The sequence below is a fragment of the Silene latifolia genome, chromosome X (genome assembly GCF_048544455.1).
Source record: "Silene latifolia isolate original U9 population chromosome X, ASM4854445v1, whole genome shotgun sequence".
Classification (NCBI taxonomy): domain Eukaryota; kingdom Viridiplantae; phylum Streptophyta; class Magnoliopsida; order Caryophyllales; family Caryophyllaceae; genus Silene; species Silene latifolia.
This window is the reverse complement of record NC_133537.1, coordinates 104,651,000-104,677,351: the sequence shown is the minus strand read 5'-3', so window position 1 is coordinate 104,677,351 and position 26,352 is coordinate 104,651,000. Positions and strand designations below refer to the sequence as shown.

Genomic DNA, 26,352 nt, shown 5'->3' with positions numbered 1-26,352 from the left:
ACCTCGAAAGCCTTCGATCGAGTGATATCTGATTCAGCCAGCTACGTGTTTCATTAGTTTCAGCCTCGACTTGGTTATTTAGCTCCCGAAATGACTTCACGCATCCCATAACAACAGTATTTCCGCTCCAAATCTACTCATCCTCCAAATGCATGCAAAACGGACGATAAAAGGCTTGATTCTACCACTTTCGGGTCCATTCCTGCAAATAAAGCAAAACAAACCAAAGTAGAATATTCGGGGCTGATGCGTGTCTAAAATATGATGTTTCACACTTTATTCTACACGCATTTCAGAGCTCAAATGTGCAATATATGCCGTTATTTCCCTATTTTCCTCTACTTTTGTGTTTTTGTCTATTATTGCAGAAATATGAAGAATTGAGCGGAAATCGAGCCAAACCCGTCCCTAAGTAATTAACATTGCATTTGACATGAAGTATTGACTCGGGGAATGAACTAGGTGCGCGTTTCAAGGCCTAAAGATAGCAAAAGAAAGGGTGCGTACGAGTTTAACGAGCAAAGAAGCATTTCTCGACATTGCAGCCTGATTCAGATGGCTATATCTCGAGTTCTAGACCTGATAATCAAGTGATTCCAATTGGAGGTGAAAGCTTATCCTCTTAGCTTTCCAACGCCGCGTAGAACGCCTGATTTGACCAAGTAACGAAGAAATGGCAGCTGTTTTAAGATCGGTGCGCGCTGCGAGAATCGTCGAAATGCTATTCTCAGCAAGCACTCTTGGTCGATCGACTGGTCCAAGTGGTCGATCGACCACCCCACGGGTTCGAGTAGCTACTGTTCGCTGCTACTCAGTCGATCGACTGGATCTTGTGGTCGATCGACCACCCCTCGACTCTGACGCAAATTAAGAACGAGAATTAGAAGCCCATATTGTAATTAGGTTTTGGTTTTAGGTTACGTTATTCTTCTATATAACGTAACTCTTCCTGTTTCTTTAGGATGGATCTATTCATTAGCTTAGTTTACATACAGTTCTTTAGACAGTAATTAGGGTTCGGAAATATTGCTTTGCAAGGGATTTTCGTTTGAGTTTTTAATCTTTCCTCTGCAATTTCGGTATTCCCTTGTTCTTATTTCAGTTTATTTTTATTGCTTTCTTAGTATAGAAATTGCTAGCTAGTTCCCTAAACCGATTCATCGTTTATGTTAATTGTTTGTTCTATTATTTCAAGTATGAATCCTTCTGTTTATTTCATCAATTTCATTGTTGTTATCATTGCTGGTATGTGTAGCTAAATCACCCTTGCTAGGATGTAGGCGAGCTATTAGCGTAGATGGCATTAGAATAGGTTACCCTCGGATTAGGGCTTGGTCGATCGACTGGCTTAACTAGTCGATCGACTGAGCCGGTTGGTCGATCGACTGGGATAGCTGGTCGATCGACTGACTTCGTGTTTGATTTGCTTCGTTTGAATCGTTAAGTGCAATATCTATCAATGAGACCTAGCGGAGATTTGTTAGATGCTTAGTTTTGACCAACCCGTAGATCGAAAGATAGGGAAGGACTTAAATTAACGAATTAAGACGGCTAGATTGCTAGATCGAAAGATAATGTAATTTAGGCATTAGCATCACTAGTCAAGAACGAAAGTTAGCATTAGTGACACCTAGGGACTGATAGCATAGACCGAAAGGGGCTATTAGTTGACTTGGACCGAGAGGACTTGTCATACCCATCACCCACGATATTTTGAGACTTACCTAGACTTATGTGCCATCGAAGCTGTAGTGACCCGATCATCCTAGCTCTTTCTTTTATCATTAGTTTACGTTTATTTTCATTATTTGCTCATTTGTTTTCGCATTTAGACTTAGACTTACTCCAATCAAAACCCCCCTTATTTGTTACCCATAGACTAAAATATTAAACAACATAAACTCCCCCGCCTCTCTGTGGTTCGACCCTGTTACCACTAGCCTAGGTTAGTTTTAATAGGAAATATAAATTTTATTTTTGGTACTCACAACGACGGGTATCAAATTTTGGCGCCGTTGCCGGGGAGGCAGCGCTAGTTTTAGTTGTTTTTTTATTTTAGTCTATTTTTCGCCTCAAGGGAAGACTGAGTACCTTGAGGCAGATCTTATCTTCTTCTTCAGTGTTGTCTATTTGCGATGACTTCAGAGGATCCACACATGTTCCATTCTCGGGAGCCGCAGTTCCATTTTGTGGGAGATGCGGCGGAGCGGACACACACCGATGCATGCGGGCACCCTAAGGAGAAGATGATCGCTTTTCATCAACTTCAGCTCGACAATTCGTATAATTACGCTCCTACTTCACCGCATCAACCATATGAGCCTCCTTATGAAGCCCCACCACCATCCACTCCGTCACAGCAAGAGTTGAAAAACGAAGTTGCTGAGTTGACGAGTCTAGTGCAGTTGCTTATGGTGGAGGTACAGAAAAGCAATGCGGCGAATCGGGTCTTAATCGCGAAGCGGTATCTCATATTGCAACATTGGATCAAAATGCAGGTGAGATACCAAGTCAATTCCACTCTCTCGAATCGCGTATTGAGACCGTACATGCGATGACGCCGAGGAGCGGTCCGCTCTTGATGGACCTAAGAAAGTCTGCTTTGAAAAGGAAAGAAGAAAAAGAGCGAGAAGAAGACGGACAACAGCGATTCCGGTCGATCGACTTCATCACCTAGTCGATCGACCACTCCGCGATCCTCAGTGATACCTTCGATCTCTCTGTTCATTCGGAAAAGAAGAAATCGGTCGATCGACCGACCACCACACGGTCGATCGACCGATGATCTTCTTGATGATGAGCCAATCCGCCCTCCAATGCCAGATAACTTGAGGGATTTCTTGTTTCGGGATGAGACGACTCCGGAATTATTGAGGCAAGACCCGAGTCTTTGATGGGTCCGTTCAATTCCAAAGTATGATCCTACGATGGTTAATGGTTCATTTCTGAGACGGTCTGAAGATGGGTCAAGTTACAACAAAGACAAAGTAGTGGATTTTCGGCCTAAGTCCACTGATGCCGGTGTGAGAGACCTAGAAGAGAGGGCAAAGCTACTTCGACGACCCCTTATCCGAGAGAGACTAGTGCCGACCAAAGATGAGGTAACATTTGATAAATTTAAAGATGTCGTGCGTAGTCTTAACGTGCAAATTCCTTTCTTAGAGCTAGTTAATCAAATACCTGCATATATGAAGTTCATGAAACAATTGCTAGCTAAGAAGAGGTCTTTGAATGTTGTGGAGTCGGTGCATTTAATCAAGAGTCTAGTTCGTACTTAACTCACACTCGCTCTCATAAACTGTCGACCCGGAAGTTTCTCTGTCCCCTGCAATATTGGTACCTTCTCAATCGAGAAGGCATTATGTGATCTAGGGGCTAGTGTCAGTGTCATGCCTTTGAGTCTGGCTAAGAAGTTGAAATTAACTAGATTCACTTATTCGATATGATCGTGCAAATGGTGACCGTTCTGCGATTCACCAAGAGGGGTCTTAGAGAATGTGGCTGTTCAAATTGAAAAGTTCTTTTTCCCTGTTGACTTTGTTGTTTTGGATATTCCTGAAGATGTCAACACCCCAATTATTTTGGGACGACCGTTTTTGCACACTATTTGGTGCAATAATTGATGTAGGGGAAAGAACTTTGAAATTTAAGGTAGGGAAGCATTCTATTATGTTTGCCCGATCCCCTAGGAAGAAAGACCCCATGTGGCCCATGACTGTAATATGATTTACGAAAAGAAATCTTATTTTGTGCTTTCGACATTCCCACTTCCTTACCCGTACCTATTCTGTTATGACACCTCCGCCCCTGATTGGGAGCAATATGGAGGACAATTCTCTTGTTTTGAATGTTGCGGAACCGGTTTGGGAAGGAAGAACCGCTCGCTACTCAGTGTGTGAAGGAGCCCATTGTTCGAGAGGCGGTTTGGGATGTTTGAGCTATGCAACGACGAGGAGCCGATGAGGAGCCCAAGAAGAAGGAGCCAGTCAAAATCTCGGAGTCGGATATTGAGTGTGAGAAACTAGAAGATGATGGCCATGCCTGGGAAGATGCTAGAGATGACCCATTGAGTATTCCAGTAGGAGTAGAGTGGAGTCCAGCACGAGATGAGCACTCGGAAAGCTACTTCATGTAGGCAAAAGCCTTGGTCGGAGATTTTTCGCAGCTTTAGTTGATCTATTTATTGCTTTTAGACTTTTTATCGTTTTTCGTGTGCGCGAGACTTCGCTTTTATTTGTGTTTGCTTAAGATTTAAGACCTTTAGAATTTACATTTGGGTTTTGCGCAATTTTGGGCGCGTTATTATGTGCTTTTGCAGGTTGAAGACCATATTAGCTCTCTTTGTTGAGCTAATTCGAAGAAATCGAAAAATTCTACAAGAGTTTTTCATCGATCGATGCCGTATGGTCGATCGACTGAGCTGCGATCTCCAGGAGCTTCTGTTCCTGTTCACCTGGTCGATCGACTGGGTGATGTGGTCGATCGACCAAGTTCGCTGCTGTACCTATTTTTGATCATTCCCCTGCTGTGTTTGATCGATTTGCGGAGTCAAGGGAGTATTCCCTTCACTTTATTCTCCGCTTAATTTCCGATTTCTTCTGTTTTTATTTTTGCACATAATTGCCGCTTCATTATTGGTTTCTCGGTTTTACACGCCGTATCTTTTGTTTGTCTTTTCAGGTACCTATTGGTAGCACTGCTGGCTACTGAAACCTCCTAGCTCACGCTGGTTTGGGGAGGTTTCCTTTGCTGCGCTTAAAGTCTTGTGAGTTCCCAAGTCTTTACTTTATGTCATTGTGTTTTATTTATTTTTTCTCGCAAATTCCCGTTTCTCTTTTCTTTCATTACATGATTTTGCACAATGGGGACATTGTGCGATTTGGTTTGGGGAAGGGTTTTGCGTCGCATATCATTTGCTTGCATTCACGTTTACATTTTGTTTTGCATTGTTGTTTCATTTCATATATATACAGAAAATTCAAAAAAAAAAAATTTGAACAATTTCAAAAAAAATTCAAAAAAATGCACGTTTATTTTAGCATTTAGGTTGAGTCGGAACGGTAGTATTTCAGCGATGATTTAGCATTTGCATCTGTTTTTGCCTAAGCCTTGCTAATTGACATGTTATTAGTAGAATCATTTGCATAGTCTACGAGTTTTCGTTAAATTATTTGCTGAGCTTGAGACTTGACTTTGAAAATTGGCAAGCTACATCATATTTTCTGAGTTTTAAAGCCTTATATAACTGGTGTCATTCAAGACCAGTTCATTTAGGAATGTGAGTAGTTACTCCTTATGAGACATGTTACATAAATGTGCATAAATATGAATTTGATCTACTTAATACCTGTATGCATTCGGTTTGTGGTTTGTTGACACATGTGGTGGAGGTTTCCCTTTTCTTATTTTGCCCATGAACCCCTCATAGCCAAATTTAGCCTCTTTTGTCCCATAAACTACAGTCTAAAATTAGCCTACCTTATCCGAGCTAGTACTTGTATTTTTGGGAATGTTTTATTGCGATTTGGTTATATGCTCATTTTGAGATGATGATGGACAAAAAGAATGAAGGAGGAAAAGAATTGGAAAAGTTGAAAGAAAAACAGAAAGAAAAAGAAAAAAAAAAAAAGAAGAAAAATGATTTGAAAAAGAAAAAAAAAAAAGAAACGAGTGTTGTACTGTATAATCCGGTCGATCGACTGCTCCCTTTGGTCGATCGACTGCAGCCCGAGAAAAAGAAAGAAAAAATCACATGTTTCAATTATTATGATTTGGTGATTTTCACTCCCATGTTATCATTTATATTCTTTGGGGAGGTGACTTTTATGGAAGTTGCGAGATTTGTGCTTGATAATTAGCATCGGGTTTTATTGTTGAATATGAGCAAGAAGTTGGATGTTGCCACATGGTTTTGTTTAGGTACTAGCTTGATCACCTATACCTCCACATTCCCATAATTATTTTTGCCTCTTCTTACCCATTACCTCACATTTCCATATCTATCTCGGCATGTGTCATGGTCATTTGTTTGGTTGGAATGCATATGTACGGTTGTAGAGATCATTTTCATATTAGATTGCAGGCATGTTCTTATAGGTCGTAGTTAGGTGAGAGTCTTCACAAAATTACTTCTTTCTATCTATACATTATTCACCTTGTGCTTATTTGAGTGATTTGAGCGACCCGTGAGAGTCCAATTTGACAAGTCTTTATAGTTGACGGTTCAGCAGTTTTTAACGACTACATAACTCGTTTGCATGATTCATACGCTAATTGATTGTTGGTTGTTGCATTAAACTGGTTTAGGCTTTACATGTTGCAATTCGCTCTGAGATTGAACTCGTTCCTTTAGATCGAGTCTAGTTCTTGCTTGGGGACAAGCAAGGTTTGGTTTGGGGAGATTTGATGCGTGTCTAAAATATGATGTTTCACACTTTATTCTACACGCATTTCAGAGCTCAAATGTGCAATATATGCCGTTATTTCCCTATTTTCCTCTACTTTTGTGTTTTTGTCTATTATTGCAGAAATATGAAGAATTGAGCGGAAATCGAGCCAAACCCGTCCCTAAGTAATTAACATTGCATTTGACATGAAGTATTGACTCGGGGAATGAACTAGGTGCGCGTTTCAAGGCCTAAAGATAGCAAAAGAAAGGGTGCGTACGAGTTTAACGAGCAAAGAAGCATTTCTCGACATTGCAGCCTGATTCAGATGGCTATATCTCGAGTTCTAGACCTGATAATCAAGTGATTCCAATTGGAGGTGAAAGCTTATCCTCTTAGCTTTCCAACGCCGCGTAGAACGCCTGATTTGACCAAGTAACGAAGAAATGGCAGCTGTTTTAAGATCGGTGCGCGCTGCAGGAATCGTCAGAATGCTATTCTGTACAGCACTCTTGGTCGATCGACTGGTCCAAGTGGTCGATCGACCACCCCACGGGTTCGAGTAGCTACTGTTCGCTGCTACTCAGTCGATCGACTGGATCTTGTGGTCGATCGACCACCCCTCGACTCTGACGCAAATTAAGAACGAGAATTAGAAGCCCATATTGTAATTAGGTTTTGGTTTTAGGTTACGTTATTCTTCTATATAACGTAACTCTTCCTGTTTCTTTAGGATGGATCTATTCATTAGCTTAGTTTACATACAGTTCTTTAGACAGTAATTAGGGTTCGGAAATATTGCTTTGCAAGGGATTTTCGTTTGAGTTTTTAATCTTTCCTCTGCAATTTCGGTATTCCCTTGTTCTTATTTCAGTTTATTTTTATTGCTTTCTTAGTATAGAAATTGCTAGCTAGTTCCCTAAACCGATTCATCGTTTATGTTAATTGTTTGTTCTATTATTTCAAGTATGAATCCTTCTGTTTATTTCATCAATTTCATTGTTGTTATCATTGCTGGTATGTGTAGCTAAATCACCCTTGCTAGGATGTAGGCGAGCTATTAGCGTAGATGGCATTAGAATAGGTTACCCTCGGATTAGGGCTTGGTCGATCGACTGGCTTAACTAGTCGATCGACTGAGCCGGTTGGTCGATCGACTGGGATAGCTGGTCGATCGACTGACTTCGTGTTTGATTTGCTTCGTTTGAATCGTTAAGTGCAATATCTATCAATGAGACCTAGCGGAGATTTGTTAGATGCTTAGTTTTGACCAACCCGTAGATCGAAAGATAGGGAAGGACTTAAATTAACGAATTAAGACGGCTAGATTGCTAGATCGAAAGATAATGTAATTTAGGCATTAGCATCACTAGTCAAGAACGAAAGTTAGCATTAGTGACACCTAGGGACTGATAGCATAGACCGAAAGGGGCTATTAGTTGACTTGGACCGAGAGGACTTGTCATACCCATCACCCACGACTGTATTTCGAGACTTACCTAGACTTATGTGCCATCGAAGCTGTAGTGACCCGATCATCCTAGCTCTTTCTTTTATCATTAGTTTACGTTTATTTTCATTATTTGCTCATTTGTTTTCGCATTTAGACTTAGACTTACTCCAATCAAAACCCCCCTTATTTGTTACCCATAGACTAAAATATTAAACAACATAAACTCCCCCGCCTCTCTGTGGTTCGACCCTGTTACCACTAGCCTAGGTTAGTTTTAATAGGAAATATAAATTTTATTTTTGGTACTCACAACGACGGGTATCAGGGGCATTTCGTAGCATAAAACTACGAGAATAGCATAGAAATACGTGCATAAAGAGACCTAAAAAGACTATATAAAATGCACGTATCAATAAACAAGACCAACATACTAGGGTGTGGTCAAAATTAGAAAGGGTTCTTGCAAATGCTGGTTGGATTTCCTTATTGCCTAATTCTTTTGCTCACTTCTCTGAGGCTGGCATTTCTGATCACTCTCTTGTGATTGTTCAAGTCTCTGAAGATAAGAAGATCCATAAAAGATTTAGTTTCTTAAATAGCTAGTTAGATCATCCTGACTATTTTACAATTGTTGTTGCTGCTTAGAAGACTGATAAAAGGGAGCCCTATGTTTTCCTTCTTTGAAAAACTTAAATCTGTTAAGAAAGCTCTTTCTATTCTTCGTAAGCAAGATTTTGCTAACATTTCCCTTCGAGTTAATGATGCCAAGGCCAGATTGACAGATTGTCAATCCAAGCTTCTTCAGGAGCCCTTTTCTGCAACTCTCATATAAGAAGAAAAATTCAGGCTTCTTGATTATACCTCCCTTAAAGCCACAGAGTTTAATATCTTGTCTCAAAGAGCCAAGATTAAGCATCTCCAAGAAACTGACTGTTGTTCTAAATATTTTTTTGCAAATTTTTTTTTTGAAAGAAGGCACCAGCAAGTAATTGGAGCAATCAAAGATAAGACTGACAGTCTTCAATTAGGTCGTGATCAATTTAATATGACCTTTCAAGACTATTATGCTGACCTACTTGGTCAGAAATCTCTTGTTACTCAGCTTGATGAAGAGTGTCTTTCATTAGGTAGCAGTGTTTCTTCTACTGATAGTGCTGATCTTATTAAGGATATTTCTCCTAAGGAAATTAAAGCGGCAGTGTTTAATATGGATAATAATAGCAGTCTAAGGATCATGGATTATCTGCTGGTTTTTTTAAATTGGCTTGGCCAATTGTTGGTGATGATTTCTACAGAGCTGCCTCTAACTTCTTTTAGACAAATCATATGTCAAAGCAAGCTAACTCCACATTGATCTCTTTAATCCCAAAGAAAAGTACAGCAGGGTCTGTTTCTGATTACAGGCCTATTTCCTGTTGTACAGTTTTTTACAAAGCTGTAAGTAAGGTCCTTGCTAACAGACTTCAAATGGTCATATCTTCTATAGTTGGTGATGAACAAGCTGCAGTTATTAAAGACGGGAGCATTTTTGAAAACATTATGCTCTCCCAATTACTTGTGAAGGGCTATGGGCGGAAGAACATCTCTCCCAGGTGCTTAAACAAAGTAGATATTTATAAGGCCTTTGATTTTTTTACAATGGGACTTCATTGCTAATACCCTGAGAAGCTTTGGCTTTCCAGAAAAATTTTCTAGGTGGATTATTGGTTGCATTACTAATCCCTGGTATTCTATCAAGCTAAATGGTGAGATCTCAGGTTTCTTCAGGGATGCAGTGTCATTAGGCAGGGTGATCCCTTATCACTCTACCTCTTTGTATTGAGCATGGAAGTGCTTTCAAGGTATCTCAGGAAGATCTGTGACAAACATTAGGTTTCTTATCATCCTAAATGCAGTAATATCAACCTTACTCATCTTATTTTTGCGGATGATTTGATGATTGTTACAAGAGGGGATGTGCCCTTTGTCAATGCATTGACTGATATTCTTACTAATTTTTCTAAGATTTCTGGTCTTACTACTAATACTGAGAAAACTTGCATCTACTCTGGAGGAGTAGCTAGCAGTGTTCAAGAAATTATCTTAAGAAATACTGGTTATTCTCAGGGTGATTTCCCTTTCAGATATCTTAGACTGCCTCTTAACACATCCAGAATCACTACAAATATGTTTGATCCTCTTTTAATTAAAATCCACAAAGCAATTCAGCATTGGTCTAACCATTTTCTCACCTATGCTGGTAGACTGCAACTAATCAATTCCATAATTTTTGTGTTTGGAAAATTTTTGGTGCTCAAGTATTCTTCTTCCCCAACAGATTTCTAAGCACATAAATCGATTATGTAAAGATTTTTTTGGGGAAACTCCGAGGGAGGCAAGAGGATGGTTTTTAAATGTTGGAAACAAATTTGTTCCCCCTTTGAAGCAGGAGGATTTAATGTAAAGGACCTGCAAGCTTAGAATTTCTCATTATTGTGTAAATGGATATGGCTGCTTTCCTCACCTGGTCCTGGGAAATGAGCTCACTCGATTAGACGATATGTGCTCAAACAGCAGGAAATCTGGCATGTTCCTGCCAAAGATTGCACAGTTGGGTTGGAGGAGGATATATCAACATGAAGAAGGCATATAGTTTTTTCAGGAATGTTTATGTTGTAGGTCCATGGGTGAGGAATATCCTGCACTCCATAATTGTTCCTAGTCATATAGTCCTTTGCTCCCGTGCTGCCCAAACTCAACTTGCAACTGTTGATAACCTCAAGCAAAGGGGGTTCCAATTTGTGAATAGATGTGCTCTTTGTGAAGTGGCTGAGGAGTCTCACTCCCATTTATTTTTCAAGTGTGCATATTCTAAGGCAGTATTGGACGCTCTCTTGGCTTGGATGGGGGTCTCTAGGCATGGCAAACAGCTCTGGGAAGAACTGAGCAGTGGCCATCATTTAGGAGGTGCCAAAGGGTGGAAAACTGTCTAGTTCAGGGTTACTCTTGCTGTTGTGGTTCACAACCTCTAGTCTGAACGAAATTTTAGAATTTTTCAGGCCAAACAACAGTCAATACTCGGCTAACTCAAAGGATTCAGTTTCAAGTTGCTATTCGTATGCTTTTGTGGAAGCAAAATCCTGATTATAGTCTTATAGTTGATAGACTTTGTACTTAGTTTTTTCTTAAGTTGCGTTGTTTTCTAGTGGTTAGCCTTTGCAAAAAATTGTAATTGCTTTTCTTTTTAAGAAATAAAATGATAACCCTTTTGCAAAAAATAAAAAAAAAATAAAAACAAACAAACTAATCTTTAGTGACAAATTGACAATACGCCCCTAAACCTTCAAATCGCGTACACAGTTCCACTGTTAGGACAGCCAAAACAATTAATCCTATAAAAAATAATCTTAAGAAAGCATCAATTTCAACTAATCTAGTATATATATAAGATCCAAAATTAATTAGTAGCTAAAAGGCAAAACAAAACACTCATATAAAGGAACACTTCTACAGTGTTAGCAACAAACAATTTTAATTTAGAAGGAGGAATAATGGCTCATACCCAAAATCGATGAATGAAAAGATAATAATAACGATGATGATGGTGCGGGGAAAAGGAGGATGTACTTAGCTAGAAAGGCTCTTCCGAGAACAGCGATGATAACACCTTTTTGAGTGAGAGATGAATAGATCAATTAGGGTTTGATTTTGTAGGTTTTTTTAGGGAGATGAGGAGTCGATTAGTTGAGTGAGATGTGAGAAGTGAGAAGTGAGAAGTGAGAAGTGAGAAGTGAGAGTGAGATGAGAATGAGGAGGGAATGATAAAGTTGTGGCTGTGGGTGTGAGAGAAATGGAGGACGGGGTTGCAATTAGAAAATCAACGATAGAGATTGACTGGTAGTGAGGATTGAGGAGGAAAAAGGCCCAAAAGAAAGTAATGTGAGTAGTGGACTCAAATCAAGAATTTATAGGAAAGAGTTGAGCCCATCGCACTGACCCGTCAACCCAACACCCAAACCCGCCCATTAGAATTCAACTATTCTTCCTCAAAACATTATTCATTGGTGAATAGTTGTAGGTCTTATTCTCTTTTAGATAAGGGGAGGAAGTAGGTCTCACTAGTCATTTAGAACGCCTATTCCATCTGAAGGTTTTAGATGAGAGTTATGTGACCAATTTAAATGTTTTATGATCAGATGTGACTATTTTTAAATGGTAGCATCCGTCTGAAGCCTTCAGACATAACGTCTAAAATGAGAATTTGTGTTTGAATATTTCAATTGTACGGAGCATTACTTTTCATTCTGATCGATAGTGCAAACATCAAAGATAGAGGCTTGCATGAAGGAAAGGTGAGATTTCTAGCTCTGTCATCCAACGCATATGAAACTTACTTTTTATGTAATTTTATGTCTGTAAGACACGTGTAACAATGGTATTAGTTAGTCAAAATGTTGACCAAATAAAAATATATACTTGTAATTACGAATCCGTTGACAACCTAGAGGTGTTGAACTTGAAACAATTTAATAACGTCAGTTGATTGAATCAAATGCAGAATAATAACTGAATATCAGTTTTTAACTAGAGAAACTCACATTCAAATCCATAAATTGATTATGTTTGACCCTTGTTATACTCGGGCATATAAGTTTGATTTTATAGAACATAACCATTGTTAGAGGATATTACGGTATATTGCATAATACTAAATACTAGGTTTGGTGCCCGGCTTCGCCCGGGCTACCTCTATTTACAGTTAAATTTTATTTTCAATTAAATAAACTATGTTGGAGTTGTCTAACTCACACATTTACTATTAGTAATATATTTTTCTATGACATATCTTTGTAATTATAATGAAATGTAAAATTTATTTTCAAATTATGAGACACGTTCACTAGCCCGCTATTAATATTATTACTTTCACGACATTTTTTGTTAATATCATTACGTTCACTACTCCCGTGGTTACTATTATTTCTTTTACTAATTCATCTATTCTTTTTGTTAAATTCATTATTCCCGTTAATTTTATCCGCCTATATTTAGGTAAATAAAATATTTCCTTGAGTCGATTGGTTATTTAATTGTTCATACTTTTTCTCATTGTTACCACTGTTACTTTCATTACATTCGTTGTTACATTCACTACTCTCACTGTGATTATTATAACTGTCACTACTCCCACATTAATACCGTTAATTTTATTAATCTCGTTGCTGCTACTATTACTTTTACTATATTTAACTTAATTTATAATTCTAGGATGATACTAATTAATTCCATAAGTGGGGCATGTTAATTTTAAGGAAAATTACTATATTATTGTGTTTTCTAAATTTAATTACTTTAATTTAATGTAGTTTCCATAAATATTCTTAATCAAGACATGTTTATATTATATTTTTAACCAAAACTATATAATATTTACATTGAGGTCCCTTTATCAGGTCCATCACACGGTGCTATCGATTTAAAACTATATAGTATATTTAATTTGTATAAATTTCTTTAATTACATTGAAGTCCCTTGGTTTCTGGAATTAATATATAGTATTGATTATACGATATAATTAGCTCTAACAACCGTTAACAATATGTTCGTTGTCATATAGACCAGTTCTTTTGTGTAGCTTATGCTGACCAACTTCTTTGATTTAATTAAGATAAATAACTAGAATGGAATAATAATACTCCATAATAGAATTTCTTATAGTTTAATCTGGCGCCTATAAATCTGTCATTTGAGACAACACAAACGGTAGGCCTATGCCCCAATAAGGTTGACTTATTTTGTTGAGCAAATCTTGAAATTTTTATTAATGGCTTCCTACAATTCTCAAGCTCCTGATGAAGGGAGATGGACGACCGGCTTCCACGACTGTTGTGAGGATCGCAATTTTTGTAAGTCACTAAAACTCGTAGATATATAATATGGCGATTCTTGTATTTTAATTTCTAAAGTAATAGATTAATGTAATTTTTTGCGTAATTACTTTTGGTCATTAAGAGGGATATCATGCGACGTATAGATTGTATATTAATCAGCTCGGGAGCCAGGAGGCATGGAGCGACGAGCAGACGAGCATTAGTGAGTAGGGTTGTCAATTCCCTAGAAAGCGATAAATATAAACATTTTAGTTTTATATTATTCGAATTTTGTTCTAGTAACTCGATCTATTGCTTATAAATTTGCTCTCTAGAATTTTTAATCGTTGGGTTTCTTCACAACATCGAATTTCGACTCTTTCATTACCAGTGACATTATAATATCACAAAAATGTTATCTGCAAATTGCGATCACTTCATGATCGATCTCATATCCCGGCCCTGATTTCAAATATACCTTTATTTTGTATCTTTGGCTGTATGAATGTACGATATGTTAATGTTTGATCCAACTGCGTGTTTAAATTGCAGGTCTGAAAACGTGTTTTTGTCCATGGACCACTATGGGCGAGATTGCTGAAATCGTATCCGGGGGCGCTACAAGTAAGCAAATTAATCTACTTGAACTGCGATTAGCCAAATGAACACGATTAAATTAGGACGAGTTGTTTGAACAATATTAAGCGTTGTTTCGATTTTTGGATATGATAGTGGGAGAAACGTTGAAATATAGCCATGCATGATTTTTTTCTTGCCAAATCTCTCCGTATTTGGAGCCGAAAACGATTAATTCCATCTCAATCTGATAAACAACAACGTAGTACAAAGGAGATGGTAGATGGTGTTGAGAGAATTAGCCTTTAACACAATAATATATTAATTGATCTCGAGCAACACATAAAATTGAACACTCTTACATCGTTGCAGCTAAACAGGAAGCATGTTGTCGATATAGCATACTTCCTTCAGGATGGCGAGCAATGTACGCTGCAAAATTTCGAAGGCAGCTGAGGGAAACGTTTAAACTGCCTGAAGAGCCACACGGTGACTGTTTAGTCCATGATTGTTGTTGCATATGTGCTCTTACCCAAGAGTACCGCGAGCTTAAGAACCGTGGAGCTGATCCTTCTCTAGGTAACTTCAGATATATATATAAGCTACGGATAGCATGATTAATACTTTAGTACTACTAATAATGTTAATATAAATTTTATGTTGTTTAGGTTGGCAAGGCAATGTCGAGAAATGGAGCCGAGAAGGAATCAAACCGCCGATTACAACGCGAATGACTCGTTGCTGATCGGATCAATATCATTGTTGGTGAATCGAATATGTTGATACTGTGATTTATTAAATGAACAATGTGTTATCTAGTGTCATTAAGAGAGATGTACCCACAACATGTTACTACCAAAAAAATGGAGTTAATCTAATATTTACATTCAATTGTTATATTAGACCGTCAAATAAACAATTGTTGAAATGAATGTAATTATATAGACTTCGGTTTGTTCTTATTGTAACTATATTGTTTTACTTATGAGCGTGATTGTAAAGTTTGCTTTTTTTTTTTTTTTTTTCTTTGTACAAAGATAGCAATTAGCAATAATATATGAAGGGTAATAAAATCATGCTAATAATATATGAAGGGTAATAAAATCAGATATTGTATATCACAAATTTTTGTTTAACACAGGTATAATAAACGTCAAACAAGAAACGGGTCAAAACAGTAGATGGTATACAAAGCCGCCTAAAAAATGGCAAAGATCTTGTCCCAGCTATCTCTATAGGCAATACTTAACCCGTTTTACCCTTAAGACGAATATGACCTTTTAAAGGAGGGAATAATTGATTATATGTATACTTTCTAACTCGATTGCATGTATTAGGAATACTTATATATCCACTACACGTCTACCTTGTACATAAATTGCATTTAGTGACTTATTAATCAAGTCTCTTGTACTTGATAGAATTCCCGAGTCAGCTGAAACTCCATCGTATAGTTGTAACTTAGTCTTTGTATAGGATTCTAGTTTTCTAACTGATGGGGCATATTCTGCACCCGCTGACCGAGTCAACATATGGAGCAAGGTCAAAGATATCCACAGCAAGTCAACGACTTAGACAGCCTAACCGACGCAAGCGCGACTGTCGGCTGTCTCTTGTGCCTCGGCTAGGACAACTAGCCGGTAGGGGGCACATATCCGCGTACTCATATCCAAGACCCCTCGGCGGCGAGTCAACAGGGCCCGCCGGCCTGCCATGGGTCCCTCGGCCGAGGGTACATCAGTCTTTCCACCTGCTAGCCACTTGGCCACTTGGCCACTACGTGACAAAAGGTGAAAGTCTATAAATACTCCTCAACCCTTATTGAGGAAATGATCCACAATTTAACCTAAACACCTCATAATCTGGTAATATCTTCCTTATCTCTCTACAATACATACTTCGTCAAGTAACACATAACTTAATCCCTTTAAGTTTACTGACTTGAGCGTCGGAGTGAGTACGCTCGGTACAAAGCCGAGCCCTCAGTTTGTTCATTGTTTCAGGAGAGACCGAGAGAAGGATTCGATCAAAGACGTCATTCTACAAGCAAGTGTGGTAGCAAATAACTGCTCTGGAATTACACCCGGAACAATTGGCGCCGTCTGTGGGGAAACAGATACTAGAAGCTAGTCAAATCCCTTACAAAAAAAAAAAAACACAAAAACAAAACCCACCCAACAAGCTAAGAAGATGTCAAAGCAGCCAGAAGCAATTGTGACCGACTTAAACCGACTCGCCAAGATGATACCGTCCACAATTTCAGGGTTGTGCGCCCTCCACCGGCCGAGTAATTCAACCGGCGTACGGAATGCCAATAATACCGAGATCGCCGCCGCCCACGACCAAGTCACCATCATGGGACATGTGGTTGATGCGACTAAGTTTGAAACTACTCCTGGACCTAATGGGTGGCACGCCGACTCACACTTTGTCGCAACGACAAGAGCGGCGGCACCCGCACTGAGAGACCGGGCCCAAAATGTGACTCAGAAACTTGAACGAAGCATTGGAGGAAGGCGACCTGTCAAGACGCCGGGGAGCCCAGTGCTAGTGGTAGACCTAAGTCCTTCTCGCACCGCGGAGGACAGCGTCGCCGCAAAGACCGACGAGGCCTGCCCGGAGGAGTGAAAGAAGTCCGACTCACCAGAGTCGGAGAAGAAGTCCGACTCACCAGAGTCGGAGAAGAAGCCCGACTCACCAGAGTCGGAGAAGAAGCCCTTCCCACCACGGGGACAGGAGTCGGACTAAGGATGTGAGGAGCCGATCGCCGCGTGTCATTCGACACGTGGTCAGACAGCCCCTCGATGCCTATGTCCTAGAGGTCCCGGTGCCGACTAAGCTAAAGTTGCCACCCATATCATACAAAGGAGAAGGCGACCCAACCGACCACGCCGAGGCTTTCGAGTCTTACATGTCGGTATGGGAGCAACCCGATGAGGTTTGGTGCCGAGTCTTCCCAACGACTCTGCATGGGATGGCACAAAGTTGGTACAAGGGGCTACCCGATGAGTCGGTATACTGTTATGCCGACCTAAGGGACACATTTTTGGCCCAGTATTCTTGCAACAAGAGGAGGGCGGTCGAGATATCGGACCTCCTGACTATCAGACAGGAGGGAGGCGAGTCTCTCCGGAGTTATGTGAAGAGGTTCGACGCCAAGGTTCAGCAGATTCGTGAGCTGAACAACGAACTGGCGGCCTTCGCACTGATGAAAGGCCTCCCGAGAGGAGACTTAAAAAATGAGCTCATCAAGTGCGGCGGCACGAACCTAGACTCCGCCAGAAAGATGGCCGACCAAGCCATAAAGGTGGAGGACTACCACAAAACCTGGTAGGCCCAGCGAGGCGGGGCACTCGAGAGAAAGAGAGCGCGGAGGACAACCCGGATGAAGGACGACGTGACAATAATAGGTCACGGTCTGACAAATCTGCCAGGAAACAGAACTCGGCGGGCGCCGGGGGGAGTTCATGACCGTACTACCAAAAGCGGTTCAACGGCCACACCCCCTTGGTCGTATCTGCTGCCGAGGTCTTCGCCCTGAGCAAGAACGAGGGTCAGAAGTGGGAAAGGCCTCCCAAGGCGAGGGGGACGGTGACACGAGCGATCTTTGTGAGTACCACGGCCACACCCTGGTCCACTTAATCGACAACTAAATCGCGGCATCGAAGAATGCCATTGAAGAGCTGATCCGGAAGGGGAGCTTCGGCAAGTATGTTGCCGGAGGCCAAAAGAAGGATACCGGCGGCTCAAATAAAAAGTCCGTCTTTGAACGGATAGGAGTAATCCATGTTGTCATCGGGGGCAACGAGAACGGTGGGTCTGCTCATGGGCACAAACGGCACCTGAACGAACTATATCAGGCCATCAACTTTGTGCCCAAAACAGCGATCCCCGCTTCCAACATCCCCGACATAACTATTGGGAAGAAGGACTACGAAGGAGTCATCGCCCCTGCAAATGACCCACCGGTAGTCCACTTGGACATATCCAACCACCTGGTCAAGAGGTGCCGATTGACACAGCGCGCCTACACGAACATTATGTTCGGGAGTGCTTTCTCAACCTCGGTCGAAGGTTGAGGACTTGAGCCCCGCACCAATCCGTTGTCTGATTTTTCCAGGGCCGGCCGGTACCCCAGGGTCAATCAGTGCGCCGGTGATGTTCGGCGAGGGAGCGCGGCTAAGAACGTCTGTCGAGTTTGTGGTCATTGACGGCTCGTCCGCCTACAACGTTCTCATAGGCCGAGTCACTCGAGCGAGGCCGATGCGATAATGTCCATCCGGGCCCCGACACCGATGTATGTCTCGGACCGGGGGAAGTGCATAAACTCGTCTCAAAGGATGAGAAAGACGAAGTGGTCAACGTCCGGATATCCGCCGGGGGTACAACATGCAATCCCTCAAAGTGGCGAAGAAGTCGAGAGAAGGGAAGAGCCCATCCTTACAACAGGAGGGCGACCTCATGGATGCAACCGTCGGCATGGTCGAGGGAGCCGAGACCGAAGAAGTGGAAATTGACCCGGGCGCACCGTAATCGTCGGTGTCAACCTAGAGCCAAAATTCGAGCCGCTCTCCTGACTGCGCCGAGGAAGAACAAAGACGTCTTCGCTTACTCAGCAGCCGAGATGCCAGGCGTGAGCCGGAGGTAATTGTTCACAAGCTGAACGTACTCTCCACCGCTCGCCTGTCAAGCGAGAAGATGAGGAACTCCTCGGTAGAAAGATGAAGCCATCAAAGCCGAGGTAGATAAATTACTAGCGGCGGGCTTTATCATGCCTTGTACTTATCCTGAGTGGTTAGCTAATGTTGTAATGGTGAAGAAATCATCGGGGGCGTGGAGGATGTGTGTAGATTTTACCAATCTTAATAAAGCGTGCCCCAAAGATTGCTATCCCTTGCCTCGAATAGATAGTTTAATCGACGCCACGGCAGGCTACACTATGCTGAGCCTGCTGGATGCCTTCTCAGGGTATCATCAGGTATTTATGGCCGAAGAAGACATGCCTAAATGCGCATTCATCACCGGTAACGGCACATACATGTATAAAATGATGCCGTTCGGTTTGAAGAACGCCGGCGCGACTTACATAAGACTGGTGGACAAAGTGTTCCAAAATCAAAAAGGGCGAAACATTGAGGCTTACGTCGACGATGCAATTGTAAAAAGCAAGTCTGACAGCGAGCACTTAGCCGATTTACACGAGACATTTTGTTCACTAAGGAAATACAAGATGAAACTTAACCCAATGAAATGCAACTTCGGTGTCCGGTCAGGTAAGTTCCTCGGCGTGCTTGTCGGCGCCGGGGGAATTGATGCCAATCCGAAAAAGTCCAAGCAATCCTGGACTGCGGGAGCCGAGGAATCGAAAAGAGGTTATGATGTTGACCGGGAGGATGGCGGCTCTAGCCCGTTTTATCTCTCGGTCGGCCGACAAGAGCACCCCATTCTTCAAAGTGTTGAAGGGAAATAAGGACTTCAAATGGGGAGGAACAGAGCACGTTTTCAAGCAATCAAAGCTCATCTTCAAACTCTCCCAACCCTGTCCAGGCCGATCTTTGGGAGAGACGCTATATCTATACATAGCGATTACCTCGGCCACGGTCGATCCGTGATCATCGAGAAGAAGACAAACAAAGAACACCCAATCTACTTTGTCACCATACATTGTTGCCCGCCGAAAGGAATTACCCACGATTGAAAAAGCGCCTTTCTGTGTCGTCGTTGCCGCAAGGAAATCAAGCCTTACTTCGACGCACATCCCGTGACGGTCTTAACCGACCAACCGTTGGAGAAAGCATTGGAAAAATTTGAGCAATCCGGCAGGCTCATCAAATGGGCGTAGAGCTATCCGGCCGGTATTCAATACAAGCCGAGGCTCGATAAAGGGACAGCACTTGCGATTTCCCCGGCCGAGTGCACATATCAAGAAGACCAAAACCCCGGAGTATTGGAAGTATACACCGACGGGTCCTCCACGGCGAACACTCGGGAGCCGATACTTATCATCGGTCCAAACGGGACGAGTTTGAGTACGCCTTGAAATTTACCTTCCCGGCCTCAAACAACGAGTCCGAGTACGAGGCGGTGGTAACTGGATTCGAGTTAGCTAGAGCTGCCGCGAGAACACATCATTTTGAAAACAGATTCACTTTTAGTGGCTAATCAAATCCGAGGAGAGTACGAGACTCGAGACGACGGAATGGTAAGATACCTGGAAAGGGTAAAAGCGACACTTCAAAATTGAAATCTTTTCGTATATACAATGCATTCCCAGGTCCGAGAACAACCGAGCCGACGCTCTCTCAAAGCTTGCCGTTCAACCATCAAGAATGTCGGTCGAACCGTCTTTGGTGGACATCGGAATACCAAAAGCATTACTGAGACCGTCGGCATGGTGGGTGACATAGAGGCCGAGACGACGTGGATGACTCCGATAATGAAATACAAACGATGAATGAACTACGGAGGACCGCAGTCTCTCACGAGAAGATAAAGAGGATCGCAAAAAGGGTACTTGGTGTTTGAAGGAGAATTATACAAGAGGTCCGTGATAAGGCCACTCTTGAAATGTGTCGGCCCGGCCGCGAGCTAATATCTTGTGAAAATTCACGAAGGCATCTGTGGTCATCACATGGGGGCAAGAACGCTGGCCCACAAAGCTCTCCGAGCCGGCTACTTCTGGCCCACCATGCTTGAGGATTCCAGAGCCAAAACCAAAAAGTGCAACAACTGTCAAATGCATGCTCCGGTGATACATGCACCTTCCAGAGACTGCAGCGGTACTTAGTCCCCTTCCTTTTGCACGTGGGGGGATGGATCTACTAGGGCCGTTTCCAACGGCATCCGGAGAAAGAAAGTACTTGATTGTCGCCGTTGACTACTTCACCAAATGGGTGGAAGCTGTAGCGGTACCTTCGAAGACGACGGCGGCCGTAAGAAAGGTAATCTGGGAAAATGTCATAACTCGTTTTGGGTTACCCCAAGTCATGGTATTTGACCACGGCCGAGAGTTTTGGAGTGACACAATAATGAACTGGTTGGAGGAACTTGGCATCAAATTTGCATACTCCTCCGTCTGCCACCCACAGAGCAACGGACAGGCGGAGGCAGCCAATAAAACAATCCTCAACGGTTTGAAGAAGACAGTTGAAGACCTAAAGGGAAGATGGGCCGATGAACTACCCGGCATCCTGTGGTCCCTCCGGACCACGGAGAAGGAAGCAACGGGGTACAGTCCATTCCACTTAGTCTACGGGTCCGAAGGCGATCCCGCCAATTGAAGCAACGGTGCGACATTCAGAACGGCCACCTTTAACCCGGTTGAAAATGAGGAAGGTCTAAGAGCCTCCCTAGACCTGGTCGAAGAAAGCCGAGATACAGCACGCCTCAACTTGGCAGTATACCAAAACCGAATGAGAAGAGCCTACAATCGAAGAGTCCACAAAAGGGACTTAAAAGTAGGGGATCTAGTCCTAAGAAAGTCGGCCGCCACCAACAAAGGAAACATTCATGGTAAATTGACGGCTAACTGGGAGGGTCCCTACAAAGTGGTTGAAGAAATGAGGCCGGGTACATACCGGCTGACAGACATGGAGGGTGTGCCTTTGATGAGCCATTGGAACACTGACAATCTCAGGAAATACTTTGTATAGCGGCGGAGGTGTCCAAAACAATTGTTGGCACCCCGGCGCGTGTTTATGCCTAATAAAGGATCATCCAAGTTTTCCATCAAAGTGTATGTTCCCCCCCGTAGTCATATCGAGGTAGACGCCACGGCCCAAGCCGGGCAGTCACCCCAAGAAGTAGACGCCACGGCAGTCACAACCAGCGCAGATTGATACTGCGAAAAGCGACCAACATGCCTTAGGAACGTATAAGCACGTTGAGACGCAATTCTAGCGCCTCGGCCAAATCAAGGCCTGGCAGAGGAAGCGATCAATATGTCTACAGATACGAACGCTGTCGAGCCGTAACCTCTAGCCGCCTCGGCCAACCGAAGGCCTGGCAGGGGACACAACGGTCGATACGCTAACATGTTTACAACGGCGGTTGGAAACGCAAATCGGACGCCTCGGCCAGACCGAGAGTGAAAGAGGAAGCGACCAACATGCTAACATGTTTAAAGAAAAAGACGTTAAACACAGTTGAGATACGCATTCTAGCTGCCTCGGCCAGGCCGAAGGTAAAAACGAAAAAGCGCTCAATTAATAACGCAAGAAGACAAGTGAAGGATTGTGATCAAAACCCGGCCAAGCCGGGGGCCAATAAACAAGCTTTATTAAAAAATGATTACAAGTAAGGAGAATACAGACGATGGCCGTCCCCATAGGGATAAGCCAAAACACAACCTACCAAAGTTTTACAAAATACAAGGAAAAGAAAAGCAAAAGGTTACAGACATATCATTTGAAGCGCCAAAAGATGGCAGGGAGGAAAGGCTTAATAATTGGCCCCCGAATAGCTGAAGCTATCCGAGATGCCGGGTGAGCCTGGTGACGACCGCCCGTCTCTCTATGCCTATTGCTGCTTGCCATCAGCAACGTTAGCAGCATCGTCTTTGGTGGGCGACCCAGGAGCTGTCTTGGCAGCCTCAGCTTTCTTGGCAGCCTCAGCCTCAGCTGCCTTCATCCTCTCAGCTTCCTCTTTGGCCGCCTTAGCCTTCTCAGCAAGGGCCGCCTTCTCCGCGGCCTCCTCTTCCTCCTTCTTCACCCTGGCCTCCTCTTTAGCCTTCGCCTCCGCGGCCTTCTCTTTAGTCTCGCACCGCAAATTGACGCAGTGCTGGAAGGACCGGGGCAGTGGGTAATCCTTCGGAACCTCGACGTACACCCACCGCTCCTTCCAGTCCTTGCAGGAAGAAAGCTTATCAACGGAGACATAACCCGGCTTCGCCTGCACGCTGTACCATCCAACGCGACCAGGGGCTGACGGCCGCAGGTGATGTAGCCGGCGGAATAAGTTAACCGTTGGGGCTTCCCCCTTGAAAAGACAGAGCCACACAAAGCTGACTATAGTCCTAATGGCCAACGGGTGCAGTTGGGCCACGGCGACGTTCATAGCTTTAATGATGGGCACGACGTGTTCATTGAGAGGAAACCGGAGCCCATACTCCAGGTGTCTCATGTACACGCCGATGTAACCCGGAGGAGGGCAACAAATGGCCTGACCCGCTCTAGGAATAACAATCTTATACTCCCTGCCAAAGGAGAAATGACGCCCAAAGAGGTCTGGACCAGAACAACTGGCAAATTTATGGGTCCAAGCACGGTCAGGGCCAATCTTACAGGCGTCGCCGTGATCTAGGACGTACGGCCTCTCATCATTAAAATGACCCCTTTCCTCGTCATCACCGTCATCATCAAAGTCATCGGCATCATCGTCCCTCTCATCATCATCATCCTCCCAATTCTCCAAAGCTTTTGGATCAACTTCGGGAGAAGGAGACCTAGGGCCCCCAGACCTTATCGGGATGGCGTCTAGTATCTCCTCCTCATCAAGACGCGACGGGGAACCCCCCGGCGCACGGTTACTAGGACCGGTATCAGCAGAAGATATGTTCACAACAAAAAACTTAGCAATTAAAAGTTGAAAATTTGTTTGTTTACCTTGAAGAAAAAGTGCTACGCCGAGTAACGCTTCGAAGAATAGAGAGAAGTTTCGTCAAAGGAAATTAAGCAAGAAGAAGGAAACTTTTTTAAGGAGAAAATTTTTTGAGAAAATGAATTTGGAAGGCCAAATTCAAGGGCTAACTCTCCTATTTATAGGGCAAAGCCCACTCAATCCGACCAATCAGGGCAAAGCCCACGAAGCGTCAACCAATCAACGCTGAGCCACGTGTCAAGCATGCAGCCGTGGAATGTCAATCGACAAACAGTTGCAAAGCTTCTTCAACACGCTCCTTGACAGAATACCAATCGACGAATCTTCTTCGACACGCTCCTTAAATAATCTACTTGCCAAACGGCCAGCTGATCATCCAAGCTTGGCAGCACCGGCCGGAGGCAATCAAAGCATCCGCCACTCTCAACCTTGGATCCGCCGGCCAGCGACATCTTCTCTTCCACATTTGATGTCCTTTACACATCCATGTGGAGGGGGGATATGGTACGGCCTGAATGTAACCATGCCGAGGTAGAAGAAGCCGGCGAGAAAATTTTTACTTGCGCAGAATACGCTCAACACTCATCGAAGGTCCATACCACGGCATAGACTATGCTGGGGCAAATTGATGGGGCATATTCTCGCACCCGTTGGCCGACCGAGTCAACACATTGAGCAAGGTCAAAGATATCCACAAAAAGTCAACGACTTAGACAAAGCAAGCCGCAGCCTGTCGGCCTGTCTTTTGTGCCTCGGCTAGGACAACTAGCCAGCCGGGGCACATATCCGCGTACTCATATCCAAGACCCTTCGGCGGCGAGTCAACAGGGCCCGCCGGCCTGCCATGGGTCCCTCGGCCGAGGGTACATCAGTCTTTCCACCTGCTAGCCACTTGGCCACTACGTGACAAAAGGTGAAAGTCTATAAATACTCCTCAACCCTTATTGAGGAAAGGATCCACAATTTAACCTAAACACCTCATAATCTAGTAATATCTTCCTTATCTCTCTACAATACATACTTCGCCAAGTAACACATAACTTAATCCCTTTAAGTTTACTGACTTGAGCGTCGGAGTGAGTACGCTCGGTACAAAGCCGAGCCCTCAGTTTGTTCATTATTTCAGGAGAGACCGAGAGAAGGATTCGATCAAAGACGTCATTCTACAAGCAAGTGTGGTAGCAAATAACTGCTCTGGAATTACACCCGGAACACTAACAATTGTCAAATGGCTTCTATATCAATAGCATAACATTGTATCTCAATTATTCATTCAATACAATCATACATATTCTAAATTTTATATGGTATCAACCTTCTATTCGATCCCAACCCCGTTTTTTCCCTTCAACCAACAACAATAAACCACACGATCACCCTTCCATCCTTCGTCTTTCACCATGGACTCTGCCACCTCTAAACTCAACACCAACGACCCAAACACCCTTCTTGTGCGTGTCAACCTCTCGATGGTTGAGAAACTCACACTCCTAACACATCTTCCCTAGAGAACGCAAGTTGAATCCATCCTTTATGGCTATGATTTAGTCAAATACTTTGACGGATCTCACCCGCTTCTACCACTCACAATCACCACAGCTCTCACTACTACCGTCACTGACCCTTCACCTGCACCCACCACCACTCCCAACCCAGCTTACCACATCTGGCCTCGCCCACCCCAAATATCCGTAATATATTTCTTTATTTTATTTTTTTCCATATTTCGTATTTTATTTTTCGGGAAAATATCATTTTCTTGTTCTTTTGGCTTGTTGGTTTCGAAAAGGGTGAAGACTCATTCCATGCTTGGGTCTCACGTGTGTTTTGAGGTGTTGGGTGAAGTTTTAGGCCTAAGCTTGGTTTAACCCATGAGTTTTTCTTATAAATAGGTGGTTAGACTAAACCCTTACTTTTCTTTTCTCATAACTTCCACAAAGCCCTAAACATAATATTCCTCCTCTTTTCTCTCCCCTTTGGTGCCGTGTGAATTTTCCCACCGTAGGGATTCTTGCCGTCCCTCTTTCTCTTCGTTTCGTCGTTCTTCATCGTTTTTTGAGCCTTGGTTGATCCTATTCCTTGGATCTATCAATCTTGTCGTAAGTTTCGTAGTTTACGCGTTTATTTAATATATTTATATAGTAAGTATATTAATTACCGGCAGAAAACTTGTAACACCCCCACACACCAAGGTGTCTTACCAAGGCCACCTTATAATATGGGGATGCTACCATCTCGGTTGCCCGAGGTAAAGTATATCAAAAGTGACCATAAGGAAACATAATTTAAAGTTCAACTGTTTAAATGAATACAACTGAAAAACCAAACCAAAAGTACCACAACTGGCAAAAACAAAATATCCAAAACTATAACAACTGTCAGCGGAAGACTATAGACTCAACAAGTGATGATTCTACCCCAGCTAGAACTCGCGAGCTATCCATAGAAGTACCTCCAAATCAACTACTCACCATCTCGAATGGATCACCA

The 26,352-nt window shown here is 42.8% G+C and overlaps 1 protein-coding gene across 1 annotated transcript; it reads left to right on the top strand.

Annotated features, from left to right (window-relative positions):
• Positions 1-13,555: 13,555 nt before the first annotated feature.
• On the top strand, positions 13,556-15,010 carry LOC141618014 (protein PLANT CADMIUM RESISTANCE 12-like). The gene is made up of 4 exons (XM_074435140.1): positions 13,556-13,725; positions 14,242-14,313; positions 14,638-14,844; positions 14,934-15,010. Exons 1-4 carry the CDS (start codon positions 13,644-13,646, stop codon positions 15,008-15,010), a joined length of 438 nt encoding a protein of 145 aa, XP_074291241.1. The 5' UTR covers positions 13,556-13,643.
• Positions 15,011-26,352: the final 11,342 nt, after the last annotated feature.